Genomic DNA, 20,842 nt, shown 5'->3' with positions numbered 1-20,842 from the left:
GTTTTTGCTGTGATTTTTTTTGTTGTTGTCCAAAATACATTGGGGTCAATAAGGGTTTTATTGCTACAATAGTCTGTTTGTACTGTCAGGGGCCAGGAGTCTCCTGGAGTCATCATAAACAGGAAAGAAGTCAGGAACCTGCCAATCATACAAATAATACAATTTACAAAGCACCTAGGAACTAAGAAACGAAAACCTACAGTTGGGTATTGAACCTGGGTCTGGAGAATACATTTATGCCATGATCGGCAGGGTGACCAAGCTGAAATAACTTGTGTGAACAGCCTCATAGCTAATTCTAAAATCATGCTTGTAATTGTAGTGACCATTAATGTAAACTTGTTGCATTGATTGTACTGGTTGCCAAGAGCTTCCATACTATTAGTCTTGACAAAGGCATTCCTTATAGATTGCAGAAAGAACAACACACCTACTAATAAGAAATTTGTGTGAGAACTTCTCATGGGAAAGACATGCAATCTGGCAGCTCCCTCATATATGTATAATACATAATGCACACAACCAGCACTTCCATATTTCTGGACAATACAGAAGGTTGTAAATTACCTCAAGCAGGTCAAAAAAACATTGGTGGAGCACCCTCAAAATCCACTTCAAAATGGCTCATTTACAGTTTCTGGGGCAATTTGAAAAGTGCAAAAAAACAAACGCCCATGTTTTTCACACTTTGTACTCCTGCCTGCAAACTGGAAATGCACTGGGTCTGGGCCATAAATAAATAACCTCTATAGTCCCCACTAGACATTCAGTCTTTATTTTCCTCTAACACAAAGACATATTTTGGCTTACTGTGAGTTTAAATAAGGCAGGCAATATTCAGAAAGTGAATAGAAAATGACACCAAAAATAGCTTGCAGACATGTTGGTTTACCAATTAGCATTCCCCAGTGCAGAGCTGTAAGTGTAGATAGTTTGGCTTTGTGCTGAATGCATACATATTTGCAGATCAATAAAATCTTGCTAAGTCAGTAGTCTGGATATTTTTAGTTTTCACTGACTGTCCGAGCTTCAGTCTGTGTACCACAGGAATGGATCAAGCCATGCCTTTAAATACACACAGTCTTGTTATTCTCAGAGGACCCCATTGAATACTCAAGTCTGTGGGCTCATTTATGCAGACTGATCCATGTGCAAGGATGGAAAATTCCATTTAAACTTGTAGCATTTACACTCACTTCATTGCCAGTGTAACATGTAGCAAAGCCCCCTGGGTACAGAAGGTAATACTGATTGGGCACATTTGTATGCAAAGCACCTGCAGCTCTGCGCCTTTAGTGGTCTCAAACATATGAGATGGGCCAGGACTACAAAATGTCACAGAATATAGGGTGACCAGATCACTTGAAAATTCAGGGACACGTCTAGAAAATCCAACTTAAATGGCTGCACTGATTGCAATTAAATGTAAATGCAATCAGTGCAGCCCTGCAACATGTATTTAATAGACGTGTCCCTGAATTATCAAGTGATTGGGTCACCCTAACAGAATGTCTTGTTCTTGTCCATGTTCTTGCCTCTAATGGAGCAGAGATGCTAGAAAACAAGTTAAAGGTGACTAATTTTCAACATTTCTATAAATCTAAATGAGGTTAGATTAGTTCTAAATTTATTAAGATGAAGCAAGGTGAAGTCCTTGCCTCCGGTGGCAGTGAGCAGCCAGTGTGGCAAAAAGCTTCCTCTGGTAACTTTAAAAGCGATTTTCTGTTTTTCAAAAGGCAAACTCAGCTCTTCAAAGCCAGCAGTGTACCCCCCCCACCCCCTTGCTCCATTCCATCACCAAAGAGGTAAGCGAGGAACTGGTGGGGGAAGTGATGCTGCCTCAGATGGCACCAGCCCAAGGAAAGCAGATGGGGCCAAGGCAAAACTGTAGCAAACCTGGGGGTGCCTAACATATTGGCACCAACCCCATGGAAAGGGTCCATTTATGTTTGTTTTTACTGGGACCAGGGGATGTAGACCAAACCCTAGACCATTATTCCTTATGTTGATGCTAGTAGAGTTCTACTGTCATCCCCACACTCAAACCCATCCATGAGACTGCCAGAGACTGTTTCCAGTGCTCCTCCAGATGATGCTTGGTATTGAGCCATGGGGATGCTAGTGTTGCGTGTTACTGATCGCCCAACTAATTATGCTTTCAGAAACAGTTTGTACCTTCACAGAAAGTGTTCTAGGTTATGACATACTTTTGGCCCTATTATGTATCTTGAAATTATGTAAAGTGACCTTGCATGGTACCGTAATAAAAAAAATTATTTTAGAAACATTGGGGCAATTTAATTATATCCAAAATGATTCTCAGCAATTCATTTTTTTTTAAGATTTATCAGAACTTTTCCATCAGAAATCTTCCTCACAGTCAGAGAGAAATGATTTTAAAAATCATTGGAATGATTCATTAAGCGCCTTGGTTAATTTTGGCCTGTTTCCTATTGCGCAGTGATAAACAGCACTTGAGATATATAGTATGTACAGCAGTCTCAGAAACTGACCCAGCATAAGCTACTGTATATGGTTGAGTTCCCATGCCAGTCACACAGGATTTAGCACTGACTGTAGCCAAATATCTGAACTCACTATTCATGAGTCATGCTGAACATTGTATTTTTCATAGGCTGGCAACCCTTGTTATATATATCAGGAGAAATAAGGTAATCTGTATAGAAATGCCAGTGCATATTGAGCATGGTTCTTTACTCTGGCAGTCAGCACAATTTTAACTGCTTGACTTTTTATACTTATAGCAGGAATAATTGCTTTTGCTTGCTTAAAGGGTAAGGAAGTTTGCACATAAATGTCTATGTCTTCAGGTGCAAATTATTCCAGTGTATCACAAGCAGAGAAGTAGCAGAAATAAGATTTACATTATAAAAGTTATTTTGTTGTTGTTTCCTTGAAACCCAAGATGTCTTTCCTTGTGAAGATAATGCTGTTACAGAAAGGCTTAACCTTTAAAGGTCACTTATTGCAATGATGACTTCTTCAGACTGTGTACTGACTGATTGCTATTTCTCTACAGGCATTCTTCTAAACCAGATAAAATAACAAGATTATTATCAGCATTTGATTGGATGGAATAATAACTGAGTGATATTGAAAAATAAAAAAACAAGAAATTTGGAAATTTATTTTGGAAAATTTATTTTGTTTTATTTTTGTGTAAGCGAGAATCAGTTTTTCAAGACAAGGGGTCATTTACTAACAGGAAGGCAGTGTGCAAAAAACAGGTGCAATCTGCCATTTATTTGCACACTGCTTTGCACTGCTACATTTTAGAAACCAGAGACCTGCCGCTGCCCTGATGAATACAGAGCTGTTCAGCAATTATGTTCACAAGGAGAGGAAAGTGGGAGGCATGTAGGTATGCCAATTCCCCCCCCCCCCCCCCCCCCAATTTGTGTGTTATTCAGACATGCAAGTTAGGGAGCGGCAATGGGTGCAACCAACAGTGCAATCTGCATCTTGCACTAGTTGCAAGCACAGCCAGACCTGGGGAATGCATGACCTCTGCATGAACACTAAGGGGCACATTTATCAACGTACAATTGGGTATGATTACAAAAAATTCTTATTTTTTCTAACTTTTAGAACTTTGAGTATTTTCTACACTATTTTCGTTAAATTACGCAACTTTTTTCGTGCAAATTTTCGTGTAATTAACGCACATCAGAAATTTTCGTTATTAATACAAATTTTTGCCAATGGTGTACTTAAATACACCCAAAATTAGGACATTGATAATTCAGCCCCCTAGAGACACACTCTTGTGCCCCAACTTCTTCCCTGGGTCTAAGGTAATGACCACAACAGGCTATATATACATAGCTTATCTCCTCAGCCACGTGTAAGCTGCGTCTCAATATGTTTTATCTGCGAGCTGGGTGGACTACAAATTTAGGGGAAAACGTTTTCCCTAGCAGACATGATTTTATACTTGATAAACAATAACTGCATTCTGCTTATAAATTAGAGCATTAAGAAGGTAAGAAACTAACCACTGGTCTAAGTTATAATTAATTCAGAAGTTACTGCTTTATAAAGCAACCATCTTAATTACAATCTAGCCACCGGAGGCCATTGCTTAAAATTATAGGCAATGGATAGAGTGTGGTTTTCTTGAAAAATTCAAGAATGTTTTTTTAAAACGAGCGAATATTTGAGGTTTATAAAATTTTATGTGACTTTTTTAGACTGACAAAATGCACACCAGATTTAAGCAGATGAAAACCATTGACAAGCTGTCCTTGACACATTTTCAAGGGGAAGTTAAATGCATTATCATTTTCTATTTCACACAATTTCAAGGGGAAGATAATCTAATCATTGTTAATGATCATTGTTAATCAAGTTAATCCCATCATTATTTTCTATTTCACACAGTTTAAGGCTGATGCCACACCAGGCGTAGGGCTGATTTTTTCGGCAAGCGGAATAACACTTGCCGAAAATTCAGCCCTACGCCTGCTACTTGTGCCTGCACCCGAATGAATGGGATACGCTCGGGTGCAGGCACATGTAGCCGATATACGCATGAAAACGCGAGACTTTGCATTCTCTCGCGTTTTCGTGCGTATACACATTATTGTTTTCCTAGAATGAGTGCCAGTGCTTCTAAAATGGCCACTGGAACACTTCTTGTTTGGGAAAAAAAGGATTCAAGGAAATGATCGGCTGTTTAAGTTTCCTGATTTTTTGTAGAATTTCCTGCAATATTCTTGACATTTTTGGGGAAACTTTCGCTAAACTTCTAAAATTTTTTCACTAAATAAATTCTCAATATTTTTGGATACTCAACTTGCAAATTATTGGGAATATCAATAAATACATTATTTATTGAAATTTTTTAATGTGTTAGTGTGATTTCCTACAATATATTAATGAGGAAGAAATCATGCCTGTATTCACTGAAGCACGGATCAGGTCTGTCCCCTTTACTATGCCACAGGTCAGGCTCCAAAGTAGAGTAGCAAGCGCTGGTCCAACATGCCCACTCCCCACATCATGCACCCACTTCCACCCCCATGCATATGAGAGCAACTCGTGCACCAGGACCCGCAGATTCAGACACAAAACAATGGGAAGGCATGTAGAAGAGGTATGTGCCCAGCATACGTTATAGTTATATATAATATAATTACAATATATCTCGTTAAGGGAAGGCTAAACATCTCTAAACCATTATTTCCTGCCTATACCAGGCTTATCCTTTATTACATGGGAGGGTAAGCCAGAAGACTCTGACTCTTTCAGGATTTCCATTCCCGTTGGTCTGGCGGGAGATGAGCCTCTCATAGGTTGAAAATACTCTTTACCCTCTCTATTGGAAGCTTTACACCAGCGTAATGTGCCATTGTACAACACCACCTTTTGGAGCACTCACCCAGCACCTGATCTGGGAACCAGCACTTATATTATATTGTCACCCACTGTGCCTATTTGTGTCTGTAAGTTACCCTCCCATATAGATTGTAAGCTCTACGGGGCAGGGACCTCCATCCTCTTGTGTCTTTGACTCTTAACTTAATGCAATTGTATTTATCTTGTATTTATCTGTATTTATTGTTATACTTTGTATGTATCTATTATTATCTTAATAACCCCCTATTTGTATTAGTGTATTCTACTGTACAGCACTGCGTACATAAGTAGTGCTTTATAAATAAAGATATAAATACATACATACCACCACTTCATAATAGTGCCCAAAAACCAACACCAGGAGATGATTCTGAGCCAGGAATGTGCCAGAAACCCTTTAAAGGTGTAGTTTACTGTTCAACTAATTTTAAGTGTGTTATAGAATGGCCCATTTCTAGCAACTTTTCAGCTATTCTTTTTGTATCATTTTGTAATTATTTGCATTTCATTGGAATTATTTGCCTCTTTCTGACTTTCAAAAGAGAATCACTGACCCCGGCAGCCAAGAAACTATTGCTCAGTGAGTCCACAATCTTATTGTAACTTTGTATTACTTATCTTTCTATCCTCCTACTTAATATCCACAAAGAATAAAATAGGAAGACCAATTGCAAATTATCTCAGAATATCAGTTCACATCATAAAAAAATGTATGTGATATAATGCAAATAATTTTAATGCAAACACCTTTTTTCAGCTACAGGTCCCTGCACTCCCAAACACCTGCTGACTAAGAATGCTGGAAGTTGTAGTTCTCAACAGGCAGTTACCCACACTTTTGCCAATCCTGATATACTCAAATTCTTTCTGCTACTGCTTTAAGTTCATCCTGTAACTGACTGTCATTCTTGCTCTAAAGTAACAATGTCTATGCACCTGTGACTTTTGAGAATGCTAAAGGGGAAGTATTTACTGTCTCCACCTGTGAGTTTTGTGTGTGTTTAGCTAAAACATTCTGTCCGCACCTGGGAGCTTTTCTCTGCTCAGTAAATAAGAATACTAAAAATGGAGGATTATTTTTCTTCTCATTCAAGTTCTACAGGCTTTTCTGTTTGCTCATTGGAATGTGCTTCCAGCTTATATCCACCATTGCCCACAAGCACGCTGTTACATTAAACAAGATCCTTTCTCAGGACACACCATCATTTTCATGACGTGAGACAGCAGAAATTCAGGAGCCAAAACAACCCAGTGACATGTTTTGTTAATTAGATTCAAAATAAATGTCTTTCTATTCTTTTAAACATGACAGAGCCACAGTTGCATAACAAAGCTGCATGAATCCATATTGGTGGCAAAACAATCCTTTGGGTTTAATTCATGTTTAAATGATTTTTAGCAGACTTAAGTTATGGAGATCCAAATTATGAAAATATCCCTTATCTAGAAAACCCCAGGTCCTGAGCATTTACGGTAATAATTCCTATACCTGTAATTTCATTTTGGATAAATTAATTGCACACAGGGTTTTTTTTTACAGACAATTTAAAGGTGTTCACCTTTATGTTAACTTTTAGTATATTTTAGAATGTCCAGTTGTTAACAACTTAAATTTTTTTTTTTTTTAATTATTTGTCATTCTCTTCTTTACAGCTTTTCAAATGGGTCACTGACCCCAGCAGCCAAAAAACTATTATTTTGTTATTGTTACATAACTATTGTTATGTTACTTTGTATTGCTAATCTTTGTATTCAGGTCCTCTCCTATTCATATTCCAGTCTTTCATTTAAACCGCTGCCTGGTTGCTAGGGTAATCTAGACCCAAGCAACAAGATGTGCAGAAATTCCAAACTGGAGAGTTGAGCAAAATAATTAAAAAACACAAATAATAAAAACTGAAGAGTACTTGCTAATTTTCTCTGAATGTCACCCTCTACTAAAATACAAAAAGTTCATTTTAAAGGGAACAACCCCTTTAAATACCACATGTATAATAAGCCCAGAAATACAGCATTAGAGCCCCTGAAAGAGTCCCCATAGGCTATCATTGCAATTGCTTGACAAGAGCGTTTACCAGGGACAGCGACCTGAAAAAGCATCTGGGGCTGTTTCAGGTCACTTTAATATAGAGATTTTGGGCTACTACTTAGGGGCTGATTTCGAATCCGAATTGGAAAAATTCCGATTGGAAAACGAACATTTTGCGACTTTTTCGTATTTTTTCGATTTTTTCGGCGCCTTTACAACTTTTCGGAAATTGTCGCGACTTTTTCGTTACTAATACAATTTTCGCGAAAAAACGCGAGTTTTTCGTAGCCATTACGATTCGCTTGTATCTTGTCGCGACTTTTTCGTATTGAGCGCTCGTAAGCGGCAGCCGAAACTTTCAGACTTAGCATGATTTTGGAAGCCTCCCATAGGGCTCAATGGCACTCTGCAGCTCCAACCTGGCCCAAGAAAAGTCACCATACTGAAGCTTGAATGAATCCGAACGCTACGAAAAATCGCAACATTTTGCGCAACTTTTGGAATGGCTACGAAAAAGGCGAGACTTTTCGCGCAAGTTTTAACGCTACGAAAAAATCGGCAGATTTTGCGCAACATTCGGATGGCAACGAAAAAGTTGCGATAATTTTCCGAAAAAATCGCCAAATACCGATCATTACGAAAAAAACGCAATCGGACGCTTTCGGCCGGTTCGTGAGTAAGTAAATGGGCCCCTTAGAGTGCCTGAAACAGCCCTTATGATAACAGCATTCAAACATTTATGATCACTTTAAACAAAGTCAAAATCAAAAGGGTGTGGTGACACGGCTCTCTGCTCTAATTTCAAGTTGACTTTGGAGTATCCATTATAATACTCAAGGTTGTTTTTGAACAGTGCAATGACATGCAATATCTAGAGACCTTTTAGTCCAGATTCTATTTTAAACATGAGTTGTTTTGCCTTCAGAAAGTTCCAGCCTGTTGAACATTATGGGAAATGACTGCCTCACACTGGTCAGATGTGGCACTGCATGTTACAAATACCTTCCTACAGCACACAAAAAATCCATGCCTTAATTTATTTCAGGGTAAATTGTTTGCAAGGCCAAAAAGAAAATACCTTTATGTTATTACATTGTATTATTTGACATAGTTACATAGTCTACCCTGCTTTGTGTATGTATGTAGCTGTTATGTATACATAGGGATAATCCTAAATTCTTATTTAAGGCTGTTTCAGCCTCATAATATGATAATATCTTAAGATATTATGCCCACAGCAAAACCGATTTTAATGGACCTTGCCTAAGAGCCATCTTAGGCAAGATAAAATATTGCCTAGAATTTGGGAGACACGTTTATTCTATGTTAATGACAGTTTCCACTAGACCAGGGCTGTCCAACTGGATGCCTCTGGGCCAGATGTGGCCCTGTAAAAGATTTTTATGGCCCTGGGTCTACACAAGGGCTCCATAGACTTAATTTTAAGATGTCATCAGTTGAATCAAATCCTCTTCTCTAAGACTGTATGAAGGCCGACTGTGTAATAACTTGAACAACACTGCCCTATACAGAAGGAGACGTGGAGCCATTTCTTTTCCAAAATAAAAGCATAAAAAGTATATTAGCATCACACTAATTTTATACTTAGTTAAAGGCTTTTATGCATGGGGTGGGGTTCCATAAAATAGCTCTACCTGAGTTTTCACTACTGTCTGTGTGCCTTCCAACAACCCCATAGATCTACAATGTAGTGCAACATAATGATTCCCTTTGTCACCTGTGTATCATTGTGTTTAATCATTTAAACTTAATTTCTTAATATTGTCAATTTTGTTTAAAGCAACAGTGGCATTACATTACATTCCTGAGCTAAACAGGGTTCTGTGCAATACTAATTGTATTCATTTACTGAGGTGCAGCCCATGGTGTTGGTGTTTTACATGAATATTCTTTATATATCTCTCACAGTCCTGTTGGCCTTCACTCTGAGGTGCAGCTCCTGGTTTGTTATGTAGGCCTACAGAATTCTGTGCCATATCTAAGGTGAAGTGTGCAGATAACATGGCCTGACTCCCACCTACTGTACATACCAATGCAGTCAACCAAAGATAAACAAATACTAACTCGGGTCATCAAAGCCATCTTGCTTGACCAAGTTGTGAATACATCTTAGCAGCAAGTACCTGAGAAGTTAACTATCAGGAATAGTTTGTGATATCACTTTGGGATAATTCTGCTTTCACCTACATGCAGTCAATAGGTGAAAAACTAATGTTGCCCATATATTTAATTGAATTTTTAATTTCTTGAGTGGAGAATGATGTAACTACACAGCCTTCACTGATTATAACATACACTTGTTATGCTATATGGTGTTGCACACTATACACTTGTAGTTGCAGACTATACACTTGTAGTTGCACACTATACACTTGTAGTTGCACACTATACACTTGTAGTTGCACACTATACACTTGTAGTTGCAGACTATACACTTGTAGTTGCACACTATACACTTGTAGTTTCACACTATACACTTGTAGTTGCACACTATACACTTGTAGTTGCTGATGATAATTCCATACGGATGTGGAAGTGTCGCCCAGACAGGAAGCTTGCGCACTACACCCGGAAGCGCCTTCATTGCAGAAGGCAGAACTGAGACTTCCGCAACCCGCTGTACAGAGTTCCTGCTGTATTTATCTCACAGCGCACAGGTCTGTCTACTTCCCGCACAGGGTGCATGGGAGCTGGGGGATCATTCATTTATTACACACATGGCTATATTAGTGTCATTGAATTCGGGTATGTAACTATAACGGAGTAGTATTTCTGCTCTGTGCCCAGTGTCCTCATATACGAGGCTACTGATGCTGACAATCGGTGCAGGTTCATTAATGGTACAAGGCGTGACGGGGTGCACCGAGAATGTTGTCCCACTTTATCTTGTTAAAAAATGAATTGGAGCTTCCCACTTCTTGTAATGGTTACAAATGGTTACAGCTCAGTGTGTGCATTTTACTCTGAATTATATGAAATGCCTCAAATCTGTCTGCTGTAAATCCTTAACATTATACTGACCTTTTCACTGGCAGATTTAAGGGAATATATATGGGAAGACTTATTTTTCATTTAGGAATCCACAAGGATTCATGTTGGGGCGGATGGGAACCTTGGCACTACCCATTGTTGAAAGCAAAAGGACTTTTACCAAAATTGATCACTTTGTTATGGGAAAATATTGTGGAATGGTTAGATGGCTCTGTGAGCCTATAGGATCCTGGGAAATGATTTCAATCTGATTATTAATACCTGTGTAAATAATAATACATTCATATTTAATTTTGGAAATTCAGTTTGTGTGCTTTTTTTACATAAGCCCAACTGAATGAGCTCAAATCAAAAGGAGGACTTTTTTCCTATTTAATGTCAGTGATTACTGGGGATGAATTAGTATCCCTTGTGTCCCTCCTGACCAGTCAATAACTTGTTTTTTTTTATTACTCCCATCTAGGTGATAATGGAGGACCAGTGGCAAGAGAGCATGGATTTTGCTATTTTGATAGCCAGAAAGGCAGGCTCAGTAGGTATCATTACCATTTAAAAGAATTATATCTGTAATGGACAGAAACATGACAGGTGTGTGGGTGCATTTGTGTGTGCTTGCGTGTTTCTATGTAATGATTCAGCAATTCCCATTGCATTATTGACACATAACATGGTTGGGTTGTTTGCAGTAAACTATTTACATCTCAATAACTAAATGAAACTAAATAAAACCTATTTGTGAAACCTATTTATTATACATCTGCTACAATGGATTTGTAAAATAGCAACTGTCGTGCCACAGCAGTAGTACTTTAGGGTTTTTTTTCACCTTTAAATTTGTGGTTTTTTAATTATTTAGCTTTCTGTTAGCAGCTCATGAGTTTGGAATGTTGGCAGGTCTCTGGTTGCTAGGGTCCAATTAAACCTAGCAACCAGGCAGTGGTTTGAAAGAGAGACTGGAATATGAATAGGAGAGGGCCTCAATAGAAAGATAAGTAATAAAAAATAACAATACAATGTTAGCCTCACACAGTAACAGTGTTGTAGCTGCTGAAGTCAGTTACCACTATTTGAAAACTGAAAAGAATCAGAAGAGGAAGACATAATTCAAAAACTATAAATAATGAAGACAAATTGAAAGTTGCTAAGAATAGGCTATTCTATAACATACTAAAAGTTAGCCTAAAGGTAAACCCCCCTTTAATTATAGGTTCCAGCAGAAGGCAGAAAAAATCTTTTGATTAGTATCAAAGTATGATTGAATCTGAACCCTGGTTAACTAACTAATAATAATTAATGGCAATATAAGGAATTTATTAAAACCACAACCTAACATTGAGCTGTCACTTCCATGGACAGGAACCAAAGCAACTCATTAGGGATGTAACAACTATTACGTTTTCATGCTTTTTTTTTTTTTTTATAGTTATTTAGGAATCTTAACCTAAAACCTTTATAAGCTTTTTATAAATTTAGAGACTTGAATGTATTGGCAGGTGGTGTGTGCGGCACTAAAGGAAGATGTTTCCATAATGGTTAAAAGTTCCCCTGCAGATCTGGTGACAGCCACAGACCAAAAAGTTGAAGAAATGCTTATCTCATCCATTAAGGAGAAATACCCATCACACAGGTAAGTCATATCCCATAAAATATAATCCAGACATAATGCAGGTTACAGGATGTATAACAATCCTTTCAGGGTCATGTTGTTTTAGAAAATTAGGGAACAAGAAAAGGTAAAAGCAAAAGAATATAATAATCCTCACACAGTGTAGCAGCCGGGTATCCAATATATCAAGACTTTGGGAGGCCACCAATAACAGTGAATAAAACCACAAATAAATATTAAAATCTGATAACTCATTTTTTTTATCACTGTAGTTGCATAGTCTTCAGAAACAGAGGGGGGAGTAATGATGAAAGCAGTACAATGTACAATATTGTAATGAAACCCAATATGTGTAAATTACATTGCATATACAGGTACTGCCAGTCACTCAGCCCAGGCTAACACTACGCTTGTGGTTTGCTTTGATGTTCTAGTTTTATTGGCGAGGAGTCAGTGGCTGCAGGAGCTGGAAGCACGCTAACAGATAATCCAACCTGGATCATAGATCCCATAGATGGCACAACAAACTTTGTACACAGGTATGTGGTATTTAGTGGCAGATTTAGCAAAATGTGAGTTCAGAGTGTAATACATAACTCACCCACTTTCTATTCATTCCTATAGAATTTTTAAAAGCATGTGAACTCTAGCTTTCACCCATTCATAAATACACTTCTAAAAATCCCATAGGGATGAAAAGAACGTGGGGGTGTTTTTACATATTAAGCTCCTATTAAACTCAGATTTGGATAAATCTGCCCATAAGTGTGTGATTTCTTTAACACAAGAATATGCCCCATAATTCACTAATATGTTGAAGGTTGCAGACTGCCTACCCCTGATTTAGTGGAAAACGAGCAAAATTGTTTGCTAACGTATATTACAATTAGGTGGAATATTTTAATTTCATATGGTATAGAAAATAATATTTAGAGAGAGTTTGCATTTGATCTTTTTCAGCTTTTTTTTTTTTTTAAGTAACATTTTGCTCTGCAGCAATGAGTTGCAAGCATTTGTATCTCATTTGAACTTGCAAGCAACATGCAGATCTGCCTTAGGCCCAATAATTCCATATAACCCTGATTTTACGTATTTGGAAACTACAATTTCCAGGAAATTACACTGTTTTTCTTTATTTCTGGCCTGATGCAAGTAAGCAGCCTTTTATCCTTCCTGAATTTCATGTTTTCATGGAATTTATGCTGATTTTTGCAAACGCCAGGAAAAGATAACAGTAGGGTTAATTTTGGGAAAAAGGCACAAGTGATTTATTTAATTTGTAAAGTCATTAGTTAAAGGTCATTTTTATGCAGAGTATCTTATTTTTATTTTGTTTCTGTTTGTTTAGATTTCCATTTGTGGCTGTGTCCATTGGATTTGCTGTGAACAAGCAGGTAGATATGTAGTATTATTTGCTGATTGGATGATTTGTAAAGAGCTGGCACAGAAACAAACAAGGTATCTCAGGCTGCTCCTGGGAGCCTCTACACAGATTCTACAAGGGGGCTGTGTTATCCCTAGCTGCATAAAGTCAATTCTGGGTGCTGGACAGTTTTATGGTTAATAAAAAAAAAATGCAATAAAACATTACACACAAATGTCTGTATGTACAGTTACAGGGAGAACAGTCTGATACCTGTACATATTTTTATTTTAAGTTGCATAAGGAAGATAACTTTTTTCATTGTGCTTCCAGTATATTTTTTTCTAATATACCTTTCTACACTTCTACTTGCTGCAATTAATCATAATTTCAGATGTGTAGATGTATAGACTGCATATGCTCTTGTTTCAAGCCAAGTAATACCAGCAGGTTTCATGTATCTGGAGACAAGACTTTTTTGGGCAAAGGAGCACTGATTTCTGCCTATTCACACATAAGCACAGAGCACTTACATCCCTCACTTGCACTGAAATTGTGTCAATGTACTCAAAGGGGTAGATTTATCAAAATGTGAATTCGAGCTCACCACAGAAAAACTCACCCACTTCCTGTTTATTCCTATGGGATCTTTAGAAGCATATATATATATATATATCAGTGGGTGAAAGTGAGAGTTCACCATTTAAGTTCACCACTTCTAAAAATCCTATAGGAATGAATAGAAAGTGGGTGATTTTTCTTTGATGAGCTCTACTTTGACATTTTAAATAAATAAATCTGCTCCTAATTGTACAAGTTGACAGGTTACAACTGGAAGATTTACACTGCAACTTTGTGTGAGTGTGTTGTGTTACACAGTTGGAAGCCACTGTGATTTCAATGCAAAACCATGGATGTGTTTGCATCACATGCAAATCACATTTATATGCAGGCAATTGAACTGACTACTTTTATACATAAGAAGTATAAATGTAGTTCCATTCACCAATGCTATGGTCTTAAACCCACATGCCTTATAATTTATAATGTTATATTGAGGATAAGGTTGGGTCAGTATGATTATTGCAGCATGAATTTGCTTGCTAACATTGCTGGTTTATGTGCATTGGGCATGGTGCATTCTGATGTTATTCTGTTTCTGCTGTTCTTTCTCAGGTTGAATTTGGAGTTGTTTACAGCTGTGTGGAAGATAAAATGTACACTGGAAGAAAGGGAAAAGGGGCATTTTGTAATGGTCAAAAATTACAAGTCTCAGGACAGAAAGGCAAGTACTAGTTCTCTTACTATAAATGCTACTTCTGCTGAAAATTTTAGTGCAGTTTATATTCTGGAACTTTTCAGATTTGTCAGTGCAAGTGTCTAGATTTGTTAGATTGTAAGCTCTTTTGGACAGGGGCCTTTTTACATCTTGTATCGGTTATTGGTTGTTTGTAAATCTGTATGTTCAATGTGTACACCCATTTTGTTGTACAGTGCTGTGGGATATGTTGGCACTTTATAAATATGTGGTGGTAATAATAATAGTACTCTAGCTTCCTGCATGTACAAATATAGTCAGTGTGATGTACATACAGATACACCAAGCACAGAGAGCTTGATTGGGAATCATCAAGTGTTGCAAGCAGTTTTATATGTTTTACTGATTTTCCAGTTCAGTTTATACTAACAGTAAGTGAATATAATAATAAAAAAAAAGTGGAAAATCATCATTGCATCAACTCATGAATATTAATTACCATGATGACTGACGCCAATATGTTGTTCTTATTTATACTTTTACTTTTGGCAGATATTACCAAATCCATGATAATAACAGAACTGGGATCAAATCGGAATCCAGAGGTTATTAAAATGGTGCTGTCTAACATGGAGAGACTGCTGTGCATTCCCATCCACGGGTGAGCATTAATATAACTGCTCTATGCATATTTCTGGTTTAACAACCAAATGAATCCATATTGAATTGTAAATGGTTCCTAACACGACTTTTTCTTCATCTCTTTTTTTCTAAAAGGGTTTTGTTTGTACACTTTTAAGTGGGGAAAATAGTTGTATGACTGATCTGAAGCAGAGCATTGGGACTCTTTGAGGAGAAAACAAACATGGGCCAGAAGTAAAGGCAAAGATAGGGAAGCACAGCAGGGTAGTGGGTTGCATGGGTAAAATAAGCATGGGTGCACAGCAAAATTCTTAGGAAAGCTGGCAGATAACTCTGAACCTGTGCAACACTGTGGGACCAGCGGCCCAAGCGAGTAGAGAGTTGGGAGGCAGTACACTAAAACAGAATTTTCATATCCTAGATGTTTAGCTGTACCTGTGGGTAATAAACTAAGCATAGCAAAGAATAGAAATTACTATATAATAATTAAGTTGATTGCAAGGTCTGAGGCAATATTTGTAGCTAGTACAGGTATGGAACCCATTATCCAGAATGTTCGGGACCTGTGGTTTTCCGGAAAAGGGATCTTTCCGTAATTTGGATCTCCATAACTTCTCCATAAGTCTGCTAAAATTCGTTTAAATATTGAATAAACCCAATAGGCTTGTTTTGCCTCCAATAATGATTAATTATATCTTAGTTGGGATCAAGTACAAGGCGCTGTTTTATTATTACAGAGAAAAAGGAAATCATTTTTAAAAAATTAGAATTATTTGCTTATAATGGAGTCTATGGGAGATTGCCTTTCCGTAATTCGGAACTTTCCGGATAATGGGTTTCCGAATAAGGGATCCCATACCTGTACAGTGTTTAAGGCATGGGTAGACATTGTCATTGAAGCTAAAACTTTGCTTATCCCCTCAAATGTTATACCCACAATGCATTTTGCTTCCGTTCCTTTACAGCACTGTCCATTTAGGAAGCTTGTATGAGGGTGGCCTTATGCAAAACATGATCCACAATTATAAGTCCTTACAGAACCAAGACCATCTGGAACACAGCACTTGCTGCCTGCTTTAAAAAGGCATTAAGTACAGGGATTTGTGGCGAGGCCACAAAGGCCCGGGCCTAGGACGGCACAAGTTTAGGGGCGGCATGCTGCCTCGCCGTAACAAAATTTTTAAGTTTGGCTCCCATACGGAGCAGTCGGGAGAGGGGTGGTCGTGCGTTTGCGCATGCACACGGGGAGGGAGGGCGACCAACGGGGGCGGCCTCGGGGCGCTCAGAAGACAGATCCGGCCCTGTCCCTCCCTTTAGCCTCATGTTGCCCTGCTTTGTGCTATATTTTTAATATGTGCTTTACAGGTGCAACTCCCTTTGCGCCAAGTGTAATCACTGTGTATTTTGTATGTTGATGGGTGCGTTTGACATCTATTAGTGTGTGTGTGTAGCACTTGTGCCCTTTCATTCATAAATGAATCCTACAGAGTTTTCCTCCCTTCAGTACACTGGGCACTTGCATGACAGTGACATTTTTTAAACTTTCAGGATTAGAGCAGTTGGTACAGCAGCAGTAAACATGTGTCTCGTGGCCACTGGAGGTGCCGATGCTTATTATGAGATGGGGATCCACTGCTGGGATATGGCAGCTGCATCTGTCATCATTACAGAAGCAGGGGGAGTTGTCCTGGATGCAACAGGTTTGGCATTTAAACTTTATAGCACCATATGAACACTCAGAGCTACATAACAGTTTGACAGCAACAAGTAAATCTTCGTCATTTTATTTAATTTTTGATTTTAATTATAATGACACAAGTAACATTTGCAAGTTATTGGGCATCACGGTACACATAACATCATTAGGCATCACATCATTATCTGTAGACACTTTCAAGTTATTCAGAATAAGCAGCCTTTAGACTGAGTTGAGGTAGCACTGTCCTATTGTTTATGGGGCATGCTTTGAGCAAGACAAGGAATATTAGCGCTCAAGTAAGTGGATTTCATTAAACTGTGAAAATTAAAAAAACAAATGCTTAACTGGTAGACCTTATTACACCTTAACCCCTAAAGGACTGGAACAAGTTATACAGACCTCAGTCATATGCAATATATATAATACTCTAATAAGATATCCAGTGTTCAGTCCATAAGGTTTTGCTGGACTTAGAATATACAAGTCATAGTATTTGCCATTTTATTTAAAGTGATAATGACACGAAAAAAACTACTTTTCAAAATATTAATGTACATAAAAAGTTACCTATATGTCATGTTGATCATTTTTCACAACCAGGTTTACTTTTGTAAGTAATTGTTAGTTAAAGTCCCTAAACTTGACTGTTTTACCACCCTGACTGTCCCTTCTCAGCCTGACAGTTATAGCTTCTAATGCTTACGGCCTCCTGCTGCACAAATATGGTAGCCCCCTCATAGAAGAACATGGGGAATCAGATAGGTAATGTAAAAGCATCCGGCAAACAGCAATGTTTTGATATATTTATTAAAAAAAAATAATTTTTGGTGTCAGTATCTCTTTAAATAAATAGTTGTGTTAGTAACTATTCCTTATACAATCTTAAATGTGGATTGTAGTATGCATAAAGCATTGGAATTATTGTGGAGTATGGGCAGTAACTCATGTTTGCTTGTTGGTTTTGCAGGAGGAGCATTTGACCTGATGTCCTGCAGGGTAATAGCAGCTAGCAGCAGAGATATAGCTGAGCGAATAGCTAAGGAGCTACAGATTATACCCCTGGAACGAGATGATGGCAAAAATACCAACTGAATTTCCAGTTTTAGCTAGGGTGGCTGTCTAATTTTTGCACAGTATTAATTGAAGTATCTATAGATATTTATGGAATTATGTACATAAGTTTATGTATTATGTTCTGTAATGTGTTTTGTTTTTTTATGCAACAAAAAAACATTTTAAGGAAACCAAGTAAACAGTTTGTTATACTCAATTTTTATTCTGTGTTACTAATTATTTTAACCATTTTGTGCAATAGAATCTACATTGCAGATATTAAAGTGCCATATTCCTGACACCAAAGGTTCTACAGTTCCACGTCTCTTTTTGATCTGCGCTGCGCTTTGTTTACTGGCAGCATGCAGCATGGCAAGATCAGATAAAATAAACACTAAAAGGGTTACAACACTATTACTGTGAATTTTATAGGGAGGTGAAAAGGAACACATATATGCTTCCCCCCAAATTACCTGAAAGGACCACAATATGTTAGAATATCTTTTCCATTAGGTTAATGTCTGTGTAGTACTCAATTACAATGGACGAAATCAATATTACTTTTCCCCTAAAATCTGATTCTGTCTCCTATTTATTTTTTTCATTTGTTTAATATAGAGCACCCTGCTTGCAATGTTGGTGGATTTAGACTGCAACAGATGGAAGGATCTTATAATCAGCACATCATTCTTATGATAGGATGCACAGAAGCATTTAACATCTTGGTTAATAAATGACCTAAATGTCATCCTCATAATGAATACTTGTAAATAGGTATATTTTCCCTTTAGCTAAGGTTGTAACTTAGCTAAAGGGAAAATATACCTATTTACAAGTATTATCAATTTTATTTTCCCTTTATCTAAATAGTTACATATAGGCTTTGCTGCTATAAAAGATGAAAATATTTTCTATGAGGTGAGTTAATATTGTTCATTATTGGTTATTTTTCACATTCTGTAGAGATGCCTAATAGGTTCTCTGTACCCAGACAAAAATTATCTACTCACATTTAGAGGAGAAACACTACCCCCCTATATGTAATAAATGGCACTAATTTTGCCCAGGAGAAGTAACCCATAGCAACCAATAGGATTATAGCTTTTATACAGGTGACCAGTAAATGTTTTCTGCTGATTAGTTGCCATGGGTTACTGCTCCTTAAGAAAACTTACTGCCATTTATTACATAAACCTATATAATTTTTATGTTGGTCTTTTGAATGCTTCTACACCATCCATCCTTGTGTGTGCTACGTTATTTTAATAAGACAGGAAAGAAATTGATCTGAGGCAAATTAACAATAACAGGAGCACCCAGGTGACTTACTATTATACAAATAGCCACACTATGTAAGGTGCATCACCCAGTGATACCAGTTAATTGTGGGAGTGCCCAGAACTGAGGCTTTTAGGGGGCAAGGAGCAGGCCCTGACTGGTAATCTGTGGGTTTGGGCAAATAGCAGAGAGGCTGCTGTACAATTGCAGAGACAGTCACTTATTTATTTGTCCAGTGGGGACTGTTTGGCCCTCTGTGTACTTCAAATGCCAGGGCCTATTTTGAATCACAGTCCGGACCTGGCAAGGAGTATCCCAACTAATCATTTGAAAAGAAAGAGCACTGACCAATAAGTGGGTAAAGATACATAGAGACACCTATGTATCTGTTACTTGTACTTATTCCACCCCTAGCACTTTTTTGGGTAAAACTTTGTGATTAAGGTTAGTGTGGCCTTGTATATTTCTCTATTTACTGTTCTTTCTGGGGAAAAAGGGCACGCCCCTGTCTAACAGATTCTTTATTCAGAAAGTTGCTGCTTGGTAAAGAAAAGCAAACATTCTACCACTGTTTATGATCATTTTGGCAGTGGGAGAAAAAAAACAAAGACAATACACCTTTATTTCTAATAATTCAGAGTGGAATCAAAGAAAACAATAATAATATAGCATGAATTATTAAATGATTATTTACATTATAAAATGGTTGCTATATCTGCATTTCCCAGCCCTGCCAAATCTTCCCTTAAAGGAACAGTAACACTAAAAAATAAAAATGTTTTAAAATAATTAAAATATAATGTACTGTTGCCCTGCACTGTCATGTGTTTGCTTCAGAAAGACTACTATAGTTAATAGAAATAGCTGCTGTGTAGCCATAGGGGCAGCCATTTAAATTGAAAGAAGGAGAAAAGGCACAGGTTACATAAGAAGATACCAGATAAACTGTGTAGAATACAATGAGAATCTGCTACTTATCTGTTATCTGCTTAGTAACCTGTGCCTTTTCTCCTTTTTTCAAATTAAATGGCTACACAGCAGGGTATTTATATAACTGCAGTAGTGTTTATGAAGAAAACACTCAACTTTTACCAGTGCAGAGCAATAGTATATAATATATTAATTATTCTTAGACAATTTCATTTTTTGGTGTGACTCCAATAATAGTTCCCATGCTGAGCTGCCTGTAATATACAGCAGCACAGCACCCCAAATAAACATATCATTATCAAGTCACTCAGTTTTTTCACTTTTTGTTTTACACAAAATACATTGATGTCAATGGGTGTTTTTTTCTCACTCCAAATGCATTGAAATGAATGAGCATTTTTTTTGCGGGTTCTTTTTGTGTTTTTAGGCAAATGTTTCTTTACTGCAAATGTCTGCCGTGGTTTCCTAAAAAAATATGCAAGTGGCGAAATGCAGAATTTAAGTGTGAATCCATGTCCGGCAAAACATTTGCTGCTCAGTACTAATGAAAGGTACAGTGCAAAGTGCACTCAGAATTGCTACTCACAGAGGTA

At 37.5% G+C, this 20,842-nt stretch overlaps 1 protein-coding gene across 3 annotated transcripts; it reads left to right on the top strand.

Annotated features, from left to right (window-relative positions):
* The first annotated feature begins 10,066 nt into the window (after window positions 1–10,066).
* On the top strand, window positions 10,067–18,632 carry impa1 (inositol(myo)-1(or 4)-monophosphatase 1). 3 transcript variants are annotated; one of them, XM_012964769.2, is made up of 9 exons: window positions 10,067–10,086; window positions 10,884–10,956; window positions 11,914–12,047; window positions 12,461–12,565; window positions 13,375–13,420; window positions 14,566–14,674; window positions 15,200–15,308; window positions 16,838–16,989; window positions 17,956–18,632. In XM_012964769.2, the coding sequence occupies exons 3-9, from the start codon at window positions 11,950–11,952 to the stop codon at window positions 18,078–18,080; spliced, it is 744 nt and encodes a 247-aa protein (XP_012820223.1). In that variant the 5' UTR covers window positions 10,067–10,086; window positions 10,884–10,956; window positions 11,914–11,949; the 3' UTR covers window positions 18,081–18,632.
* Window positions 18,633–20,842: the final 2,210 nt, after the last annotated feature.

Source organism: Xenopus tropicalis, chromosome 6 (assembly GCF_000004195.4).
Source record: "Xenopus tropicalis strain Nigerian chromosome 6, UCB_Xtro_10.0, whole genome shotgun sequence".
Lineage (NCBI taxonomy): Eukaryota > Metazoa > Chordata > Amphibia > Anura > Pipidae > Xenopus > Xenopus tropicalis.
The sequence above is the reverse complement of the archived record's forward strand: the minus strand, read 5'-3'. Positions and strand labels throughout refer to the sequence as shown.

What these genes read in the sequence shown, in the direction of transcription:
- impa1 (XM_012964768.2), top strand. Translation starts at nt 10,890, where the DNA reads ATGGAGGACCAGTGGCAAGAGAGCATGGATTTTGCTATTTTGATAGCC. An exon ending in GAGAAATACCCATCACACAG is followed by an intron (nt 12,048 to 12,460) that starts GTAAGTCATATC and finishes TTGATGTTCTAG; the next exon opens with TTTTATTGGCGAGGAGTCAG. An exon ending in ACAAGTCTCAGGACAGAAAG is followed by an intron (nt 14,675 to 15,199) that starts GCAAGTACTAGT and finishes TACTTTTGGCAG; the next exon opens with ATATTACCAAATCCATGATA.